The sequence below is a fragment of the Moschus berezovskii genome, chromosome 5, assembly GCF_049115385.1.
Source record: "Moschus berezovskii isolate FMDL1 chromosome 5, NW_MosBer_1.0, whole genome shotgun sequence".
NCBI lineage: Eukaryota > Metazoa > Chordata > Mammalia > Artiodactyla > Moschidae > Moschus > Moschus berezovskii.
In genome coordinates this window covers 95608903-95629841 of record NC_142464.1, presented here as the reverse complement: position 1 = coordinate 95629841, position 20939 = coordinate 95608903, and the positions used below count along the sequence as shown (strand labels likewise).

Below are 20939 nucleotides of genomic sequence, written 5' to 3'. Positions count from 1 at the left end.
AAAATTCTGTGAGAAAATCTACAACCTAGATGTTGATACTCTGACATGATATCAATCAAGTACGAAGGTATATTTCTAGCTCTATAAGGTCTCAAAATATTAACAGTCCACTTACTGTTGTTAGTGAGCTTTTACACAATCTGCTGCACCAAAAGTGAAGTGAAGTGAAAGTCGCTCATTCGTGTCTGACTCTGCGACCCCATGGACTATACGGTCCATGGAATTCTCCCAGCCAGAACACTGGAGTGGGTAGCCTTCCCCATTTCCAGCCACGCCAGAAAGAAGGGAGTAAATCAAGAGAGAGGACATGAGATCCAAGAAAGAGGAAATCCAACCCAAAAGCCATGCAAGGGGAATCCCCAGAATGAAGGCAAAGGGAGATCCCAAATAACAGCTATACAGCAAGACTTATGTAACATCAGCCAACAGACTGGAGCAGATAAGAAAGCTCCAACAGACAGTATTCAAGAAGATAAAGTGACAGAATCTGAAATGTATTTCAAGGTTAACTAGGGAAGTGTTTGGGGGTTAAAAAAAAAGTATTGAGTACACAGAAAATAACAAACCATTTCCAGATATAGCAAGAAGCTGTTCAGGAAAGAAAACAAAATTACAGTATATACATGGCTCGACTATCAACAGTGTTTATTTATACAGGGTTAACTATTGAGAAGCTGGCAGGACGGAAGGATGGATATATAAGATGGGATGTACACAGATACAAATATAGATATACGTGGGGATACCATGGGAGTGATACCCTCTTCTTCCATAAGAATAGTTAATGCCTAAAGTGAAAAGAAAAACAGTATGTAACAATGTAAACCAGTTTGAGATAAGAAATTAAAAATTAAGACAATCAGGTAAAAGAGTTCAAATGGGTATATCCAGAAACAGGAAAAGAGGGATGGTTTTTCTGACAAGTCTTACAGAACTATTTGATTCTACTGAATTAAATTGTCATGTACATGCATAATACTGACAAAAATCAAAAGTAAATTTTAAGAAGTTTAAAAGCCTAATAAAAAAATAGTTCGAATGCTTGCTAAAACATGGCAATAAAATGAGTCATGTATAGAAATGTTAACAAACTATCTTTAAAATCTATGCATCATGTGCAATATATTTCTGACTCCAGCATTATTTACAGTAAACTACAGACAAGGAACCCCAAAGAGATGGGAATACCAGACCGCCTTACTTGTCTCCTGAGAAGCCTGAGGGTCAAGAAGCAAAAGTTAGAACCAGACATGGAACAGACTGGTTCCAAACAGCGAAAGGAGTACAACAAGGCTGTATATTGTCACTGTGCTTATTTAACTTACATGCAGAGTACATCATGTGAAATGCCAGGCTGGAAGAATCACAAACTGGAACAAGACTGCCAGGAGAAACATCAACAACTTCAGATATGCAGATGATACAACTCTAATGACAAAAAATGAAAAGGTACTTGGGTCACAAAGAGTCGGACACAACTGAACGACTGAACTGAACAGAAGAGGAACCAAAAAGCCTCTAGATGACGGTGAAAAAAGAGAGTAAAAATGCTGGCTTAAAATTCAACACTCAAAACACTAAGATCATGGCATCTGGTCCTATCACTTCATGGCAATTAGAAAGAGAAAAAATGGAAACAACGGCAGATTTTAATTTCTTGGGCTCCAATATCATTGCAGACAGTGACCATAGCCATGAGTGACCACAACCATGAAATTAAAAGATGCTTGCTCCTAAGAAGGAAAGCTATCATAAACTCAGACAGTGTATTAAAAAGCAGACATCACTTGGCTGACAAGGGTCCAGACAGTCAGAGCCTATAGTTTTTCTGGTAGCCATGTATGGATGTGAGGGTAAAACCATAAAGAAGACTGAGCACCAAAAGAAATGACGCTTTCAAATTTATGGTGCTGGAAGACTCTTAGAAGTCCCTTGACCTGCAAGGAGATCAAATCAGTCAATCCTAAAGGAAATCAACCCTGAATATTTATTGGAAGAACTGATGCTGAAGCTGAAGCTCCAATACTTTGGCCACCTGATGCACAGAGGCGACTCAATGGAAAAGACTGTGATGCTAAGGAATACTGAGGGCAGGAAGAGTAGGGGATGACAGAGGATGAGATGGTTGGATGGCATCACTGGCTCAATAGACATGGATTTGAGCAAATTCCACGATATAGTAGAAGACAGAGGAGCCTGGTATGCTGCAGTCCATGGGGTCACAAAGAGTTGGAAACAACTTTGCAACTGAACAACAAATAGATAAGGAAACCAAAATCACCTCTCTCTCTCTCTCCTCTCTCTCTCTCTCTCTATATATATATGCAGACTTCTACCCCAATGCTTTATTACCTGGTGGCTGCTACTGCTGCCATTCTTAGCTCTATTATCAAAATCGTTTCAAAAACATTCACCTTAGAAACTTTGTCAGACTCAATCAGTTTGATATGCCAACTGCCTGTGAGGAAACCCAGAGCCATCAGTTAAATATGTATCAAGATGAGATTTGTAAGCAGCGTGCAGCACAGGGTAGTATGAAAATACAGCAAGCTGACTGACCTATGGCCCTGGAATCAGAGTACCTATACTACTTAGTGAGAGACCTTGACTTAATTACTTATTACTGAGCCTCTCAGGAGCCTTATCTGCCTCATCTGAAAACGAAGGAAGCATTATGTTGCAGAGTTGTTTTGAGGATTAAAAATCAGTAAGTAAATACTAATACAATGCCTGCCACAAGTATCAATAAAAGCCATCAAGGGACTTCCCTGGTGGTCCAGTGGTTAAAAGTTCTCCTTTCAATGCAGGGGTGCAGCTTGATCCCAGCTTGATCCTTGGTTGGGGAGCTAGGATCCCACATTCCTCACAGACAAAAAAACCAAAACACAGAACAGACGCTATGTTGTAACAAATTCAAAGACATCAAAAATATATATATTAAAAAGTATTGTTTAAGGCCATCTACCATTAATATTTACCTTGAGCATTATCTACTTCATATGGCATGAGAGAAACCTTGATTTTGCAGCTGGTTACTCTAGGCTGTAATCCCTAATTTGCCTTGTATTGGTTAGGTGACTTTGAAAAAGTTATTTAATCATTCTGACTGCAAAAAAGGAGAAATCATATCGCCTACCATGACGAATGGTTCATCTGAAAACCAAACTATATGCACAGAAATACAGAGCATAGGAGATTCAAGAGGAAGGGGACATATGTATACCTATGGCTGATTCATGTTGATATACAGCAGAAACCATCATTATATTTAAAGCAATTATCCTTCAATTATAAATAGATTAATTTAAAAAAAGAAATACAGAGCAAAAGCTGGTGTATAGTCAGTGCTCAACAATTGATGACAGTTAAATATATGTGTACCATCTCTTTAACTTTTGCAGTGATGGTCCATCATAGACATAATGTGAGTTATGGCTACATATTATCCTTTTATAATAAGCAAATGCAAAAAATGGGAAATCTGTAATATCAAAAAATACCAGTAAAACAGTAAGACACTTGGAATTCTTGGTATCATCGAGAATTTGTTTATATAATTGACTAAGTGTAGCCTTGGAAATCACAAGATCTTAGTCTCAACTGATTTTTCTAAAAATAGGATGTGGGAACAAAATCTTCCATTTCTAAAAATCACTAAATGTAAATTACTTCTCCAGAGATTTTATCTCATTCTTACCAGTTTCACAAGTCATCACAAATCTTTTCAAACACCATTAAGAAGAAACACTGAATGTTGTCAAATATAAAACTGTTCTTTTAGAACTAAGGAAATAAGGAACAAAAGTACAGTGGTTTTGCCCAACTTACAGCCTTCAGATCACAAGTATAACTGAATTCTTCCATAAAGGAACTCGGATAAAATATTTCTTTCATTCAAGACTGTTTCATTCTCCTCTTCTGCTCAAAATCAAGGATTTCCATCTTTCAGATCACCAATGGTTTAAAGCATGAGCTTACGGTACCTAAACAGAACAATCACAATTCCTCTAAATAAAGACTAAAAAGAAGAAGGTCGGGTGCCGAAGAATTGATGTTTCTGAACTGCAGTGTTGGAGAAGACTCTTGAGAGTCCCTTGGACTGCAAGGAGATCCAACCAGTCCATCCTAAAGGAGATCAATCCTGGGTGTTCATTAGAAGGACTGATGCTAAAGCTGAAACTCCAATACTTTGGCCATCTGATGCGAAGAACTGACTCACTGGAAAAGACTCTGATGCTGGGAGGGATTGGGGGCAGGAGGAGAAGGGGACGACAGAGAATGAGATGGCTGGATGGCATCACCGACTTGATGGACATGAGTCTGAGTGAACTCCGGGAGTTGGTGATGGACATGGAGGCCTGGCGTGCTGTGATTCACAGGGTTGCAAAGAGTCGGACACGACTGAGCGACTGAACTGAACTGAACTGAGCATGGTTTCGCACACATAAAACTATGCAAAGTATTTACTGATAAAATGATGGTGTTCTGAATCTTCATAACATATAATTTACTTTTGCTTATCACAGTTTGACTAGTAAGTGCTCAAAAACAATAAGCATATCAGAAAGGCATATTCTTCAGAGTCACCAGCAATTATACACAACTACTTCATAGTTTTGGAGAAGGAAATGGCAACCCACTCCAGTGTTCTTGCCTGGAGAATCCCAGGGACGGGGGAGCCTGGTGGGCTTCAATCTATGGGGTCACACAGAGTTGGACATGACTGAAGTGACTTAGCAGCAGCAGTAGCACTTCATAGTTTGGGGAAAAGACTCTCCACTTTGAATTAATCCAGAAAGAAAAACCCTGGCAGAGCTATCAGATTTCATAAGGCAATAAATGTGTTGAGAGTAATAAGTGAAAAGCAGTTTTACATCTATCTCCAGAATCTATAGGTCCTTTTTACAGTATGTTCCGTTTCCCGAACATGTTGATTACTTGCATTAAATTATCAGTTGTTTATCTGCATTAAAATATCATAAAGATAACCAAGAAACAGGAAATTCAATTGGAGTCAAATATCTCATTCTGTAATAAAATCCACCTCTATGGATAATTCGTGCTTATCTTGGAGAAAAGTAGCACTTTCCTGTGTGCAACATGCTCAGGCATGGACGACTCCTTACCACCCCAGGACTGTAACCCTCCAGGCTCCTTGGTCTATGGGATTTTCCTGGCAAGCACACTAGAAAGGGTTGCCATTTCCTCCTCCAGAGGATCTTCTTGACCCAGGGATTGAACCTGCATCTCCTGCGTTGGCAGGCGGGTTCTTTACCACTGAGCCATATGGGAATAATTACATTCTACTGTTACTTTTCACATGACTATTAATTTTTAAATTTCACTTATTAAAAAACTACATTCTAGATTTCAACACAAAAGATGTTACTTTCATCTTTTAAGATGAAGAGTAAAAAGGCTGATGACAATAAAAGCAAGCAGCCTAAGTATGCCATCAGAAATAAAGAAGACAAGCAAATCAATAACAAAAAAAAATAACCCAGTCAAAAATGGGCAAAGACCTAAAGACAGTTCCCCAAAGAATACATACAGATGGCTGATTAAGCACATGAAAAGATACCCAACATCACTAATTATTCAGTTCAGTTCAGTTCAGTTGCTCAGTCGTGTCCAATTCTTTGCGACCCCATAGACTGCAGCACACCAGGCTTCCCTGTCCATAACCAACTCCCAGAGCTTGCTCAAACTCATGTCCATTGAGTCAGTGATGACATCCAACCACCTCATCCTCTGTCGTCCCCTTCTCCTCCTGCCCTCAATTTGTCCTAGCATCAGGGTCTTTTCCAATGAGTAAAAGTCTCTGGAAGGGGAAAATTAGAGCAGAATAAAGAAGAAATCACTCATACCTCCACCTACCACCATGAAAATACTTGAAAAATTTTTTTTACTTTTAATTTATCTTTCCCTCCACCTCCCCCGTCTCATCCCCTTTGGTAACCATAAGTTTGTTTTCTAAGTCTATGAGTCTGTTTTGTACCTAAATTTACTTGTATCATTTTTTAGATTCCACATGTAATTGATAACATATATAAAAAATCGTGACCAAGTATCAAATATGTAACAGGTACTATGTTAAATGATAAGAGATTTTAAAATGACTTTTGAAACTGCTGCATCCTCAAAGAGGTCACATACTCTGATGAGGAAGAAAGGTCTGAAAACTGACAAGTATAACGTCTTTTTGATAGGAGCTATAATAAGGACTGTGGAGGAGGACACTGACATGATATCTAACAAATTGGGAAGAAGCATAAGTCAGAGAAAAGGAGTTGGCTCCAGAAAGAATCAGCCTGCCAAAGCAGCAGACAGGAGACACAGCTCGATCCCTGGGTGGGGAAGATCCCCTGGAGAAGGAAATGGCAGCCCACTCCAGTATTTTTGCCTAGTAAGTACAGTCTGTGGAGTCGCAAAGAGTTGGACATGCCTGAGCATGCACGCATGCCTGAATTAAAGAAACGGGGGTGGGCTGGAGAAGGGCAGTCTAGCCAGAACAACAGGAACGGCACTTTACAAAGGAAGGCTGGCCTGGGAGAAATGTCTGTTGAAAGAAGCGAAAATAAAGGGGTAAACAGGTAGGGAGATGGGGAAGGAATGGAGTGGGGAAGGGGTGGAAGGGTAGACAAGGAAGGAAGGAGCAGAGGAGGCTGGAGTGGTATGCAAACACCATTATCATGAGGGCCCTCTATGCCTTGGGACTTTGCCAACCCCTTCCAGCCCATTCCACTCTCTACTTGAGATACCCAAGTGAACTGCAGGAAAAAACTGCGTCAAAGGATTCCAGCCACCTCCTTTCAGTATTAAACAAACACAATGTGGGACTTCCCTGGTAGTCCAGTGGTTAGGATAACATGCTTTAAGGGCGGCGAGGTGTGGGTTCAATCCCTGGTGGGGAACTAGGATCCCACATGTTGCAAAGCCAAAAAAACAGAAAAAAACACACAGACACACACACACTCATCCTCCCCACCACGCCACGGAATTCCCTGGAGGTCCAGTGGTTAGGCTCGCTTTCCGTGCCGTGGCCTGGGCTCAATCCTTGCAGTACAGCCAAAACAAAAACAAAAAATGTGATGCTAGAATGGAGCAATAGAAGCAGCAGTGCCAAAACTAAGCAAAATGGTCCCTCAAACCATCCTCATAGAAATGGCCTCTGCTTAAAAATACAGAAGCACATATCTGCAAAACTTCTGCAGCACATACATACCAGACCCATTAAAAAAAATTTTTTTTTTAGAAACCATGCAGCATGCAGGATCTTAGTTCCCCAACCAGGGACGGAACCCTCAATCCCTTCACTGGAAGTGCTGAGTCTTAACCACTGGACCGCCAGGAAGTCCCATCTTACAACTTTTATAAATGCTTCTCTATTTCACACAAAGATGTTTGTACACTCAATGTGACATGAATAATAATCTCAATAATCTTTAACCTTCATTAACCAATGGACTTCAAACCAATGAATTAAAAAATAAAATTATTGAAGAGCACATCCACGTTAACATGCCAGTCTCCAATTTTAAGATTCTTGAGAACAAAGACCACATTTTATTTATTTCTGAACCCCTTTCTTCTCCTGCCACTAGCAGCTAATAACACTCTGCTTATACACAGATGATGCCAATAAATATTTATTGTAATATTCAGCAATACCATGCTAAGATAGCTAAAAAAATTTTGAATTCAGGAAGAGTTTACATACTGGCTTGGGAATTTCATGAGCAAGGATAACACTGTTTATACAGGACTCTCTGGTTGTTGAAAACCTCCATATACATTCTCTCATTTAATTCCCACATTTATCCAATGGTACAAGAATTTCTTTCACCCCAGTAAACAGAGAAAACAGAAGAAATGAAGTGATGTGCCCAAGGTCACATGGCCAATGACAGACCAAAGACTCTTAAAACCCAGGTCTCCTCACTCACAAGCCACTGTTCTATGACAACTTTCAGTTGATCAAAAATATTTATATACTGAGGACATACTTGCCGAGCAAGTATATGCCAAGCATGTACTAACAACATGGGATATAAAACAGTGAACAAACCTTATGAAACTTACAGTCTAGGAAAGAGGAAAAGACCTTAAATAATAATTATAAATAATTATAAGTGTGTAAAGACAACCAGAGAATTAACCTTAAGGACTGTTAAAGAAAAAAAAAAAATATTCACTGACATTTCTTCAAAATGGCAAGGCAGATTTCATTCAGGAACAATCAGGTAGGTATAGGGGCCACTGCAGTGGGATTTTACAGTAGGACAGACAGACTGAGTTCAACTCCAAATACAGCATTGTTAAGGCAAGTGGGAATTTATAACCAAGGAGCAGGGTGCAGGGGTGAATGAAAAAATTACCAAGACAATGTATCAGGGGAACGGGGCTGGGTCGGGGGATGGTCCTGGTTAAACTGACCTACTGCTGCTGCTGCTGCTAAGTCACTTCAGTCGTGTCCGACTCTGTGCGACCCCAGAGATGGCAGCCCACCAGGCTCCCCCGTCCCTGGGATTCTCCAGGCAAGAACACTGGAGTGGGTTGCCATTTCCTTCTCCAATGTGTGAAAGTGAAAAGTGAAAGTGAAGTCGCTCAGTCGTGTCCGACCCTTAGCGACCCCAAGGACTACAGCCTACCAGGCTCTTCCATCCATGGGATTTTCCAGGCAAGAGTACTGGAGTGGCTTGCCATTGCCTTCTTAATAGTCCATGGAGTCGCGAAGAGTTGGACACGACTGAGCGACTGAACTGAACTGAACAGGATTCTTGTTGAACACAGGCTGAGGTGATCAGACATCACCTGAGGGATGGTGGTGGATGAGGAAGCAGATCAGATCCTGAGGGTGGTACGGGATTCCAGTTAAACCGACCAGCAGGGTCTTAACTAAAGCTAGACTTTTGACAAGGAAGTGCGCAGACAGGCCTAGGAGAAGGTTCAAGACCTGACCAGAGTGTGGTCAAGTAAAGAATCCTTGTCAGGGTCTCACAGAGTCTCTCAAGGACAGAGGTAGTGTTATGCTGAACACCAACGAATTTTCTTCTTTATTTTCAATCATTTAACTCAATATACAGACAAACTCCACTTACTATTGTCTAAAACTTCTCAAACTTGAAGGTGCTTTTTAAAATCACTCCTAAGTGATGCCAAAGCTCCACACTTTGTCTAAAGTAGACTTCTCAAGAGTTATATGTAGATGTTGATCTCCTCAGCCCAGGAGATGATCTTCTGTCACCAGAGGGTCAAGAGTAACCTTTTGTCCCAATGGTGCTAAATAAAATGACAGTGATACTTTCTTTTAAATACTGAATGATAAAAAAAGGTAAAAGTATCTCTAGAACCTAGTTATCATTTGACAATACAGTCCCCTTATAAAGATGCTCCCACTTCAGCAAAAGCTAAAATTAGTACAGTTCAACTGAGGAACGCTTTCCCAATGTCTAGCCACTTAGAATCGTATTTTTTGGTATAGTTTGGCTCTCACTATAATCTGAAAAAAAATTTAAAAAAAAATTCAGTTCTTGATACATTGCCATTTCTCAAATTAAAAGCCTGAAAAGTTTAAGAAAGGATTGATTTAAAGGTTGAACAGTCTGACAAATAAAGACTCCTTTGGGAGTCCTTAACAAATTAGGGTGGAGACACAAGCATCAGCGCTCCAAACAATGCTGTGCTCCATTTGAGAGACTTCAGTTTTGACAAATCGGTTTGCTGTAAGAGAAGGAGCTGAACATTTGACAGGGTTTGAGGAAGGGCTAGGGAGAATGGAGCCAGGCATATGTGAGTAAAACCTATAACCAATGGGGAGTTTTTAAACAAAGAGCTACTTCAGCAGTTAAATCTAATGCTATATAGGCCACCAGCAAACAGATTCTCTAAAGAGGTGGTCATGCTGCTGCCCGCCTGTCTGAAACATGATCTGGGCATCGAGACTCCAGAAAAGTTGTCATAAAAGACTTTGACTCCTACTGCTTCCACTTTATTCTATGTTTATATTGAATAATAACAAAGTATTTAAGTTAAACCATTAACTATCCCTACAAAGAAATACACAAAAATTAATACCCAATACTACAACTACTAAACTATTCTCATCAAATTTTCAGTTTGAGAACAACAGGAGAACTTAGGCAAAAAGATAAAAACAGCAGTAGCAATACAATAAGACCCAGTCTTTCCACTGCAAATAATAAGGCCACCTGGCTATGAGGTTCTTAGACTATTACCCAAATATGTTTAACTTCAAATTCCTGCTTATAAGTTCTAATTTCAGAAAATCAAAGTAGCACTAATACATATGATAATAAACCTATAAAAATTGGCTTTGATTTAGTAATCAGAAATGATGACTATGTTTATAAAAAACAAGAACAGCTACAAGCAACCGTCACACTGTTGAGATGCTGACAACAAACTAGATATCACTGCTACATTGAACTACGATTTATTGAGCTAGAACTTTTACATTCAGGATAAACTATCCTCCCAACATGTCTGACGTATCAGTCTTAAACACAGGATCCATGGGGAAATAGATTACTATCACACTCATAGGGGCTTCCCTGGTGGCTCAGATGGTAACGCGTCTGCCTGCAATGCGGGAGATCTGGGTTTGATCCCTGGGTCGGGAAGATCCCTGGAGAAGGAAACGGCAACCCACTCCAGTACTCTTGCCTGGAAAATTCCATGGATGGAGGAGCCTGGTAGGCTACAGTCTATGGGGTCGCACAGAGTCGGACATGACTGAGTAACTTCACTTTCACTTTCATTTTTTATCACACTCATACTATACGCAACGGAGTATCAGACTGCTTTCATCCTTTTAATGGCCAAAGTGGGGGTCCACACATGCTTAGGAGAGGAATAATGGTAGCTGGAGGCCAAGCCACAAGAGAGGTGGTCAGGCAGAGTTAGGAGAATTGCTTTAGACAGAGAGGTCTGAACAACTAAGTATACTGAGTATAAGAGCCAGAGTTCTTACTGACAGAGGAGGAAGTGAAAAATATGTAAAAGGATGAGACCCTGAGGAACCTTGTGCTCAGAACTACAAGTATTAGTGCGAACTCATTCAATACAGCTGAACAGACATAGAAAAAGTATTTGGATTTAAATTCGTGTGGCTATGGATTTTTCTAGTGTTGTCCAATGAGAGGGCCGGGAGCAGCAAAACATCTGCAGTAATGAGGACACCTATCACCTAAATTCTGGTTCCCAAATACTATCCACTGCTGGCTAGAACCAAAGCCCTCGGGGAAATGGTCAGTCCCAGGGTTGAGGCATGGAAAGTATAAGATAAACCTCGAATGTCTGATGGTGCCGAAAGGAATGGAGTGCTCAGAGAAAGACAGGAACGAATCAAAGGGACCCAGAAGACAGCCTGAAAAGGACTCCCACTAGCCAAAACTGAGACAATCTAAGCACCAAAATAAGCTATGATGGTCAGAATTAACTCATTAAATAGAACAGAAACCCATGAGCCACGCTGATATTAAAAAATAATTAATGGAAAGGATAAAGGCTCCCTTACAGTAAAAATGTCAAATAATAAATATAAAAGCAGTGATAGAATGAGAACATTGTCAAGGATCATAGTAATAACACAGAAAAGAAACTTCAACAGACATCAGAACTCGTAGGTAATATGGAATGAGGAAGGAGAAAAGGTATATAGTCTCAAAATAGCTCCTAAAAAAGATTAAATATTAATTACAACCCTTTGGATTATATATAGCCTGTCAGGCTCCTCCGTCCATAGGATTTTTCAGGCAAGAATTCTACAGGGGTTTGCCATTTCTGCCTCCAGGGGATCTTCCCAACCCAGGGATCAAACCAGAGTCTCTTGTGTCTCCTGAATGGCAGGCAAATTCTTTATGCGTAGAGCCATCAGGAAAGCCCCGCTTCAGTATCTCCAAATCAAATATACAACTAAAAAGAATTATTACATGTGTTTTCATATATCCAAAACTCTAAAAGTACAAGAACTCTTGAATTACATCAAGAAAAAAAAATCATTAATGATAAAAGTAATCAAACAGTAATTATTTTGCACTCAGTAATGATGGACAGGGAGGCCTGGCGTGCTGTGATTCATGGGGTCGCAAAGAGTCGGACACGACTGAGCGACTGAACTGAACTGAATGTAAAACAAATGCAACTCTGTACCAGATAGTAAAAGTCAATCAAGGCCAGCCAAGTAGTCACAATTCCCAAAACTATAGTTCTGAAAACATGACCAAACTGACTTCAATTCCCTCTGCAAAACAAGCATACCATATTTAATTGGGTTGACAAATAACAAAACTGTTAAGACAATACTTGGTCAACAGACACTCAAGTGATGCTGCAGTAGTATATTGACATAAAAAATTCACAAGTGAAAAACTTGAGCTATGCACACTAGAGATCCATTTGTATATTTTTAAATATATACAAACAAAATATGACGGGAAGCTTAGGAAGTGATATCACAAAATACAATAGCTATCTCTGAAGGTGCAATTATGAGAGATTTTTATTTTCCTCCTTTTCTTATCAGTATTTTGTGATTTCACCAAAATGTGTATTATTCGTACACTAAAAGTCAAAAATAATGTTAAAGTATTATTTAAATTTAAAGGTTTCTATTTTCTCTTCCACCATTACATTCTTGATGAACCTCAGAAAACAGTCCTAACAAAATGAGATATTAATACCTGGTAATGGAAGACTTCTCTGAAAAACAAGGCCAATCTGAACACTACCTTTTTATATAATTTTATCAATTATAGATAAGGTAATATGAAGCAGGTTCTCTGGATTGAGACTGCCAGGATTCAAATTCCAGCCACCCCATGGACTGGCCACATAATTTTGAGCAAATTATTTAACCTCTCTTTGTCAGTTTCTTCATCTGTAAAAATGGTGTTCCTGTTATTAAACTACTTATTTAAAGCATTTAGTGCCTGGTACATAGCACTTAGGTTATTTTGCTATGAATTTCTTTTATAGGTGAGGATGTTCAGGTACTAAAATCAGTTAAATCATCTGAATGAAAAACAAAGATGCTGGGATGGGTAGGGTGGAGGGGGTCTTTGAAAGAAAGGAGAGAAGAGAGAAGCAGAAGAGAAGAAGACAGAGAAACAGATATTAACACAGCTGATAACCTGGGTCCCCTTTCCTAAACTGCTAAATTTTTGAAAACATAAATGGCAGTCGTCCACCATAATGCTTAATAAATATTTCTTTCCTTTCTTCCTTCCTTGCCTAACCTCTTTGTTTCTTCCTATACAGAAATAGGTTTGGCTTATATCCATTCACATTCCTAAACCACCTTTCCTATGAATTTCCATTTATTTTAACTGTTCCAACTGAGTAGTCTTACATTAGGAAATGACACTTTGGGGGGCTTTCCTGGTGGCTCAATCTGTAAACAAACTGCCTGCTATGCAGGAGACCCAAGTTCAATCCCTGAGTCTGAAAAATCCCCTGGAGAAGGAAATGGCAACCCACTCCAGTATTCTTGCCTGAAGAACTCTATGGACAGAGGAGTCCGGTGGGTTACAGTCCAAGGGGTCACAAAGAGTCAGAAACAACTGAGTGACCTTCACTTCATTTTTCCCAGTCAAATGTTTCTGTGGAATTACATGTCAGAAGAGACCTGCAATCTAAAAATGCTAGAAACAAAGAGAACACACTATATATTAATATTTGTTGAATGATACTGTTAAGAACTCACTCTGATCCTACATCTCCCTGAATTTTATACTCATAAAACATCAGGATAGGAAAAGCCCTAAATCAAGAAACCTGTGTTCCAATTCTACCCAGGCCAATAATTAGACGAGTAACCTGAAGTTGGGATTTTGCCACTTGAGCAAGATGAGGGGAGTAGGCTGTGTTACTGAAAGATCCCATCCAAGTCCCAAATTCTACAGCCTCTTCAACAAACCTGAACAAAATGGAGAATTCACAGGCAATTTCATGCCTCCCCGATGCTTCCTCTGACTGAAATCTCCCATTTCCCTTTTTAGAGAACTCCTGTTATACCTTCCATTCATCATTTCTTCTATGAAAGGACAGGACAAAATGCTCTGTATTCTCTGGATCCCTGGGCTTGCATAGCATCTCTTACAGATGACTATTTATACACTGTCTACCATTTCTGGAGTCTCACATCTTGCACAATGCCTACCACGCAGCAGGTGCTAAGGATGTGTTTAAAGATTTGAGTCTACAAAGTTAAATTAGGTTCCTGTAAAGTTTTTGTATGCACCACCTGGGAGTTTAGCTAAATTTGACGACACACACAGGCCAATATGGAGCACAACCAAAGCTTTGTCCCAGTCAGATTTATATATGAAGTGCAAATTTACTCTGAGCCATTTGTTTCAAAGCTACACCAAGGTATCACTGCTACAGATGATCTAAACACCTCCCCCAAGGATTACCTAAAATTACTTCACTTCCTATCTAAAACATCTTTATCAGGGACTTTGGTCCATGGCACTTACAACCTCCTACCATACTAGAAAAGGTACTGATGTTCAGTGTTTATGGTCATTTACCAGAAAATAAGCTCCACTAAAGCAGGAATTTTCATCTGTTTTGTTCAGAAATGATTCCCAGTGCCTACACCAGTGCCTGCATATGAATGATTTTTTTTAAATCAATAATTCTTTCCTTCTATCTTACAGCCTGAAAAAGTTACGAGTCATCACCTTCACATGCGTATCTCACACTGCCCTATTTCCTCACCTTCATCCACTTATGGCAGCCTTACAAGCAAGCTTCCAAGAAATGGGGAAAATATTTGTATTTAACTCCTGAAGTGCAGTTTTTCCTTTTCTCTGCTTATCTGTTGGAACACAAATAATATCCAGGAAACTATACCAAATAACGAATAGATAATAACCAAAACTTTGTTCTTTCACTTCTGATAATTATCAATATTTCTCTACTTCATATTTTAAAACTATTAGTGGACAAAATACTCTGAGAATTAATTAACTGCTACATGTGACTTGACAGAAAAACTGTGCTCCAAATTGTTGTTGTTTAGAAGCTAATTTGTGTCAGACTCTTTGTGACCACATGGACTGTAGCCCATCAGTCTCCTATGTCCATGGGATTTCCCAGGCAAGAATACTGGAGTGGGTGGCCATTTCCTTCTCCAGGGGATCTTCTAGACCCAGGGATCAAACCCATGTTTCCTGCTTGGCAGGTGGATTCTTCACCACTGTGCCCCTTGAAAAGCCCATGTACTATATACATTAGCTATGGCAAGATTCTTTATGATTTATGTAGCTAATATGCTTCAGGAAAATGAACTTATCCATAGCATTTCTGTAATTATCAAATACTGAGCCACAGAAGAGTAGGATACTATTGTATTTATACTCAGAAAATACCACCAAAACTTTCTCTATTTCCTGCTGCTGCTGCTAAGTCACTTCAGTCGTGTCCAACTCTGTACGACCCCATAGACAGAAGCCCACCAGGCTCCCCATCCCTGGGATTCTCCAGGCAAGAACACTGGAGTGGGTTGCCATTTCCTTCTCCAATGCATGAAAGTGAAAAGTGAAAGTGAAGTCGCTCAGTCGTGTCCGACTCTTAGCGACCCCACGGCCTACGAGGCTCCTCCATCCATGGGATTTTCCAGGCAAGAGTACTGGAGTGGGGTGCCATTGCCTTCTCCGTCTCTATTTCCTGGTTTCAGCCAAATATGGTTCTTCCCTGCTTCAGCCAATGTTAGCTATGAGTTCTCAGAGACAAAGGCCCACCAGAAGCAGTCAAGGACATCATCTACCCTGCTATCTCAAAGATGGCTTTTAAATTCTTGAAATCAAACATCAGCAATGTAAAAAAAAAAAAAATACTCAAGATGAAAAGTTTCAAGCTGAGATGTTTGGATATGTTGACTGAAACTAAAATAGGAAATGAAGATTTTTATGAAGTCACTCAGTCCTCTCATCTAGTACTACCTAGCTGACAAACTCAGAATCAACTTCCAGGATGAGCCTAAGAAAGAATTTTCACAAGCTCAAACGTGCTAAGGCAGGTTGACACAAGCCAGGCCCCTCACTACCCTGTGCATATCAGAAATACTAGCAAGTCTAACCTGCCTGTTAGCCTCTGTGATATCTCAGTTTTGCTTAAACATCCTAAAAAGGATTAATATTCTAGACATAAGCTTGTGAAAATAAGGGTGAATTAAATTCTCAGGATTCAGGTGCCAGTGTGATGATGAAAAATCACGGGAGGCAGGAAAAGAAAATTGGGACAAAAAATAAATCTTTAAATGCTAACTTTCTCCACAACAGGAAAGGAGCATATGGGGTGGGTTTCAATCTCCGAATTTTTACTAGCTTTCAAACCACAGATTAAACAGAGGTGAATCACAACCAAACCTTCAAAAGAGCAGTCCCCTAAGGCGTAAGGTCCTGTTTTCAGAGGACCTGAGGCTTGTCTGCTGCCACCATACTCCCATCCAGCCACCCCATCTTTCTGCCCATCCCCCTCAATTCGTCTGCAATAAACGATAAGTAAGGGAAATGACGACCAGCGCTAAATGTGACACGGAGTTGGCATTTACAAATGATTTGCAAAACAACTCCCCAGCGGACCTAATCAACCCAGGGCACACGACCAGACCCTATATGGTGCTTGTCTAGAAAGATAAAAGCCCGTGCTCTTCCGGGGAGCACGCGGGGAGGAGGGGCACCTCGGGAATGCCATGAGCTTCATCCCCAAGACCCTGGCTGTCACCAAGGGATCCCGACCCGCCAGCACCCGCGTTAAGTGTGTTACAGCCACGAGACTTGTCGCCCCAACTACCCACTCTTAAAACCTACGAGGCTAGTGAAAAGGACCCTAGGGGGCCAGGTTAAAGCTTGGGATCCAGGAAAAAGCAATGGCCAGGGGAGAGGGAAACAGGCGACCCTGCACGCCCCGGGTACTGGTCACGCGGAAAAGTGGGAGGTATCCCTGTAGACCGTGCAAACAAACGCAGAAGAGCGAAAGGAGAGGATGGGGTGGTGCAGAAACGCGACCGCAGGCATCCATCGAGGTCGTCGGGACTCGGGGTCCGGGGATAAAGAGCTTCCTTGGGGGCTGGAGATTCCCCGCGTGCTCGAAGCCGGCCCGGGAGGCGGCAGCGGTCAGGCAGCGCGAGCGCTCGGGACAGGTTCCCGGAGACCTGCCCGGCGCGCGGCCAGGCGGGCGGGCGGGCGGGGGCCGCGGCCCAGGTCGCCTGAACAAAGCCGGCGCGCGCGGGGCCTGGCTACTCACAACAAGAAGCTCATGTCGGCCGCGGCTTGGGCTGCGGGCTCGGCGGTCGCGGGGCCTCGGGACGGCAGCGGCCAGGCCTGGAGAGCAAGGAGGCGGAGGAGACGATGAGGAGGAGGCGGGGAGCGCCTGCTGCTCGGCGGCCGCAACTTGTTTGGCTTTGCTACTTCCAATGGCTCGCAGAGGGGGCGGAAGTGGGAAGCGCACGGCTTGAATCGGTCAGTGGGAGGGGAAGGAAAAGAAGGCGGGGAAAGGGCCGTTCGCCTGCTCCCGGGAGAAGGGCGCCGCGCGCTCCCGCACCTCCCGGTCCCCAGACCCTCGCTGCGCCCACCTCGTGAGCTCTCGCGAGAGCGGAGGGCGCCCACCCCGCCCCTCCCGCTGCGATCCCCTGGTCCCCAGCGTTCTGGACACCTAGGCAGCCGCGGACCACGCCCCGCCAGTGCCCGGTGGCTGCCCGGCCGGTCGAGGCCAGTCCACCCCGTTGGAGGGTGTGGCGATGGCAGAGCGCTTCAAGCTGCTTAGCTGGGTGTCAGCGATCTGGAAGGAAGTTGGCTTCAACTCTGGGATGTCAGGGTCCTGCAATGAGGGATGCAATTGCCAGCAGAGTTCTGCCCACTGTGTGCCCAGATGAAAGGCTGTGGAGTCCCTCTGCTAAGTATGTAAAAAAAGGAGTGAATTTCATCTGGTAGGAATGGTTTGGGTGTGGTTCCGCCCGAAGAGAGGAAAGGATCTAAGTGGGTTGTTTTATGGGCATATTTAAAAGCCAGAACTAGGAGATAGCCAGGGTCCAACACTGCCTCTGCAGGAGAGTGGGGCTGTCATCAGCAGCTGGGAAAACTGCTGTGGTGACATACTCAAGGTATGTTGAGCAAATACTGTAGATTATAAAGCTTTGACCTAAGTCCCTTAACTATGTGAAATGCAACTTCCTCTGTAAGGGGGACTGAATTCCTTCTAGCTTCTAGAATATTTTGTGCATCAGAGTGCTTAATGGCAATAATACGCTTGAGCCGAATAAATGGTTAATAGACGTTGCGGACTGACAAAGCCTTCCACAGCATTATGAATTTAGGTATCCATTTATTTTACTGAAAGATGTCCATCTTATTTGCTTACGAGATCCATCAAATCTACCAGTAACTTTTCTAAGAATTTTAACAAAACTTAAATTTTATATCACTTGTAACCCACCTTGGGCTCTTAGGAGTACTTAAAGGAGATGCCAGTATGAAATGCGTTCTGTTGAAATGTGTTCTGATGACTTTATGTACTATAAGTTTGGCATGTTGATAAAGCAAACCATTTTTAAAAACAAGAAAATATTAGTCTCAGTACTATCTGAGGAACAGCAGAGGTCATTGGAATAATTTAAAAAGACTTAAAGGAAAAATGCTGGAAAAGAGGGAAAATGAGGCATTATCTTCCTATAACGAAATCAATGGATTTATGACATAAAAGCCCTGTGTTCTAGATTTTGATACGATACAGATTTACTATTCAATTCCTTAAGTGTCTTCTGAAAATAAGACTTGCATTATCAGATTAGGATATTATCTTTTACTTTGGGAAGAGTAAGTTTATAAACCTATTAGAACAACAGTTTCAGCTCCTTTAAAATAAGGAGGTTTTGGGTTATTACATAATCTCTAAGGTATCTTCCAGTTCTAAAATTCTGTCATGCCAGGGACATCCTTTAGATGACTGGCAAACAATTTCTGTCTGCTCCTTGGTTTGGTAGACTGACTTATACAGCCTGTTTTTTGTGTAACTAAATATAAATGAATCCTATGACTCTGAATCAGTACAATGATTGGAAAAGGACAGAATCTGCAAAAATACCACCTGAGTTTTTCTTTATTATCCCACTAGGAGAATTGCCTGAAATTAACAGTTGATAAAACTTAAATGTATTGGTAGTAAAAATGAGAGAGGTGTCATGTTAGTGATACAAAATATAATTTCAGAGGTTGGGCATTTAAATTAAACAGTGACTGTGACTTAAAATTATGCAGCACTTTAAAATATTGGGCAATTTAGAACCAAAGAGAGGGTATTCTGCTTTCTCCTTCACCAATCCATATTGCATACTACTATCTTCCTAAAATTTCAAGAAGTTACTCTCCTGATCAGAATATTACTTTGCTTATAAATTGGTGTTTATGAAGCAAGATGATTAAAATTTGTATTCTATCCACCAGTTTCTCAAAGAATTGGAGCTTTAATATGAGTAGATTAGAGTGTGAGTGGGTATATGCCTTATAATACCTTTTTTAAAAGGTGTTTATTTGCTTAGCTGCACCAAGTCTTAGTTGCAGCACTCGGGATCTTCGATCTTTGTTGTGGCATGCGGGATCCTTAGTTGCAGCATGTGAACTCTTAGTTGTGGCATGTGGGATCTAGTTCCCTGACTCGGAATTGAACCCCGACCCGCTGTGTTGGGAGTATAGAGTCTTAGCCACTGGACCACCAAGGAAGTCCCATACCTTCAAATATCTTTAACTATTTGTTTAAGTTAATTTCTTATTGTAATAAACAAGTACGTGTCCAATGTGTATGTTAGTGGCTCAGTCATGTCTGACTCTCAGCAACCCCATGAACTGAAGCCTGCCAGGCTCCTCTGTCCATGGAATTCTCCAGGCACGAATACTGGAGTGGGTAGCCATTCACCTTGTATTTATATATAAACAAACAAGATACTTATAAACTGTGGTAAGGTATAAAGTAAACAGAATAATGTGATAGAGATTAATGGTAAAGGAAGACGATCTAATTTAGATTGAGCAGTTTTGTTGAAACCTGAAGGAAAAGAAGGAGCCAACCTTGCAAAGAGCTAGGGAATGATCATTTTCTAGTAGAGGGAATAACAAGTACACATGCTCTAAGATAAGAAAGAGCTTAAACGTTTCTCAGAACTGACTGGTTATGGCCTGGGCACCCTGAGCAGGAAGAGTGGCATCAGATAAAGCTGGATATGTAAACAGAGGGCTGGCTGGGGCTCACAGGCTTAGGTAAGACTTTTCAATTTTATTCCAAGAACACAGAAGAGTCATCCAAGAAGTACAACAATAAGAAGGTAAATAAACAATAACATTTTGTTTTATTTTATTTTTTATTATTTTTGGCTGTAAAGCACATCTTATGGGGTTTTAGTTCCCTGACCTGGCCCTCAGCAGTGACAGCACAGAGTCCTAATCACTGGACTACCAGAGAATTCCCATCATTTTATTTTTTTAATTTGGAAAAGTTCAAACATATAAACAGGGCAAGAAATTGGTGTAATGAATCCATCACACAGCTTCAACAGTTATCAGCTCATGATCCTTGATTGACATTTTTAGAAAGGTCACTCTCTCTTCTTGTGGAGAATGTTCTAGAGGAGGCCAGCATGTCAGCATGGATGCCAGAAGACTATTGTAATAGTCCAGTTGTTTCTCAGCAGTTGTGACATGGTTTAGGGTAGCGACATTGATAAGAGAAAGAAGTTAATAATCTGAAAATGAACAGCACTTGGTGATTGACTCTGGGGATTAGAGGAAAGAAGGAGTCAGAGACTACTCCTATTTTTTTCTCTTTAGTAACTGGCAGGTGGTGCTGCCATTTATTGAAATAGGGAAGATCTGAATCACAATTCTGAGATGAAACGAAAAGTTCCATGTTAGATATGT

At 41.1% G+C, this 20939-nt stretch overlaps 1 protein-coding gene across 1 annotated transcript in view; it reads right to left on the bottom strand.

The window, feature by feature from the left end:
- Window positions 1-17488, bottom strand: part of MOB1B (MOB kinase activator 1B) — a 56206-nt gene extending 38718 nt beyond the window's left edge. The window contains exon 1 of the mRNA XM_055434227.2: window positions 17278-17488. Within this exon, the coding sequence (XP_055290202.1) occupies window positions 17278-17291 (14 nt within the window). The 5' untranslated portion in view covers window positions 17292-17488. The remainder of the gene's footprint in view (window positions 1-17277) is intronic.
- Window positions 17489-20939: the final 3451 nt, after the last annotated feature.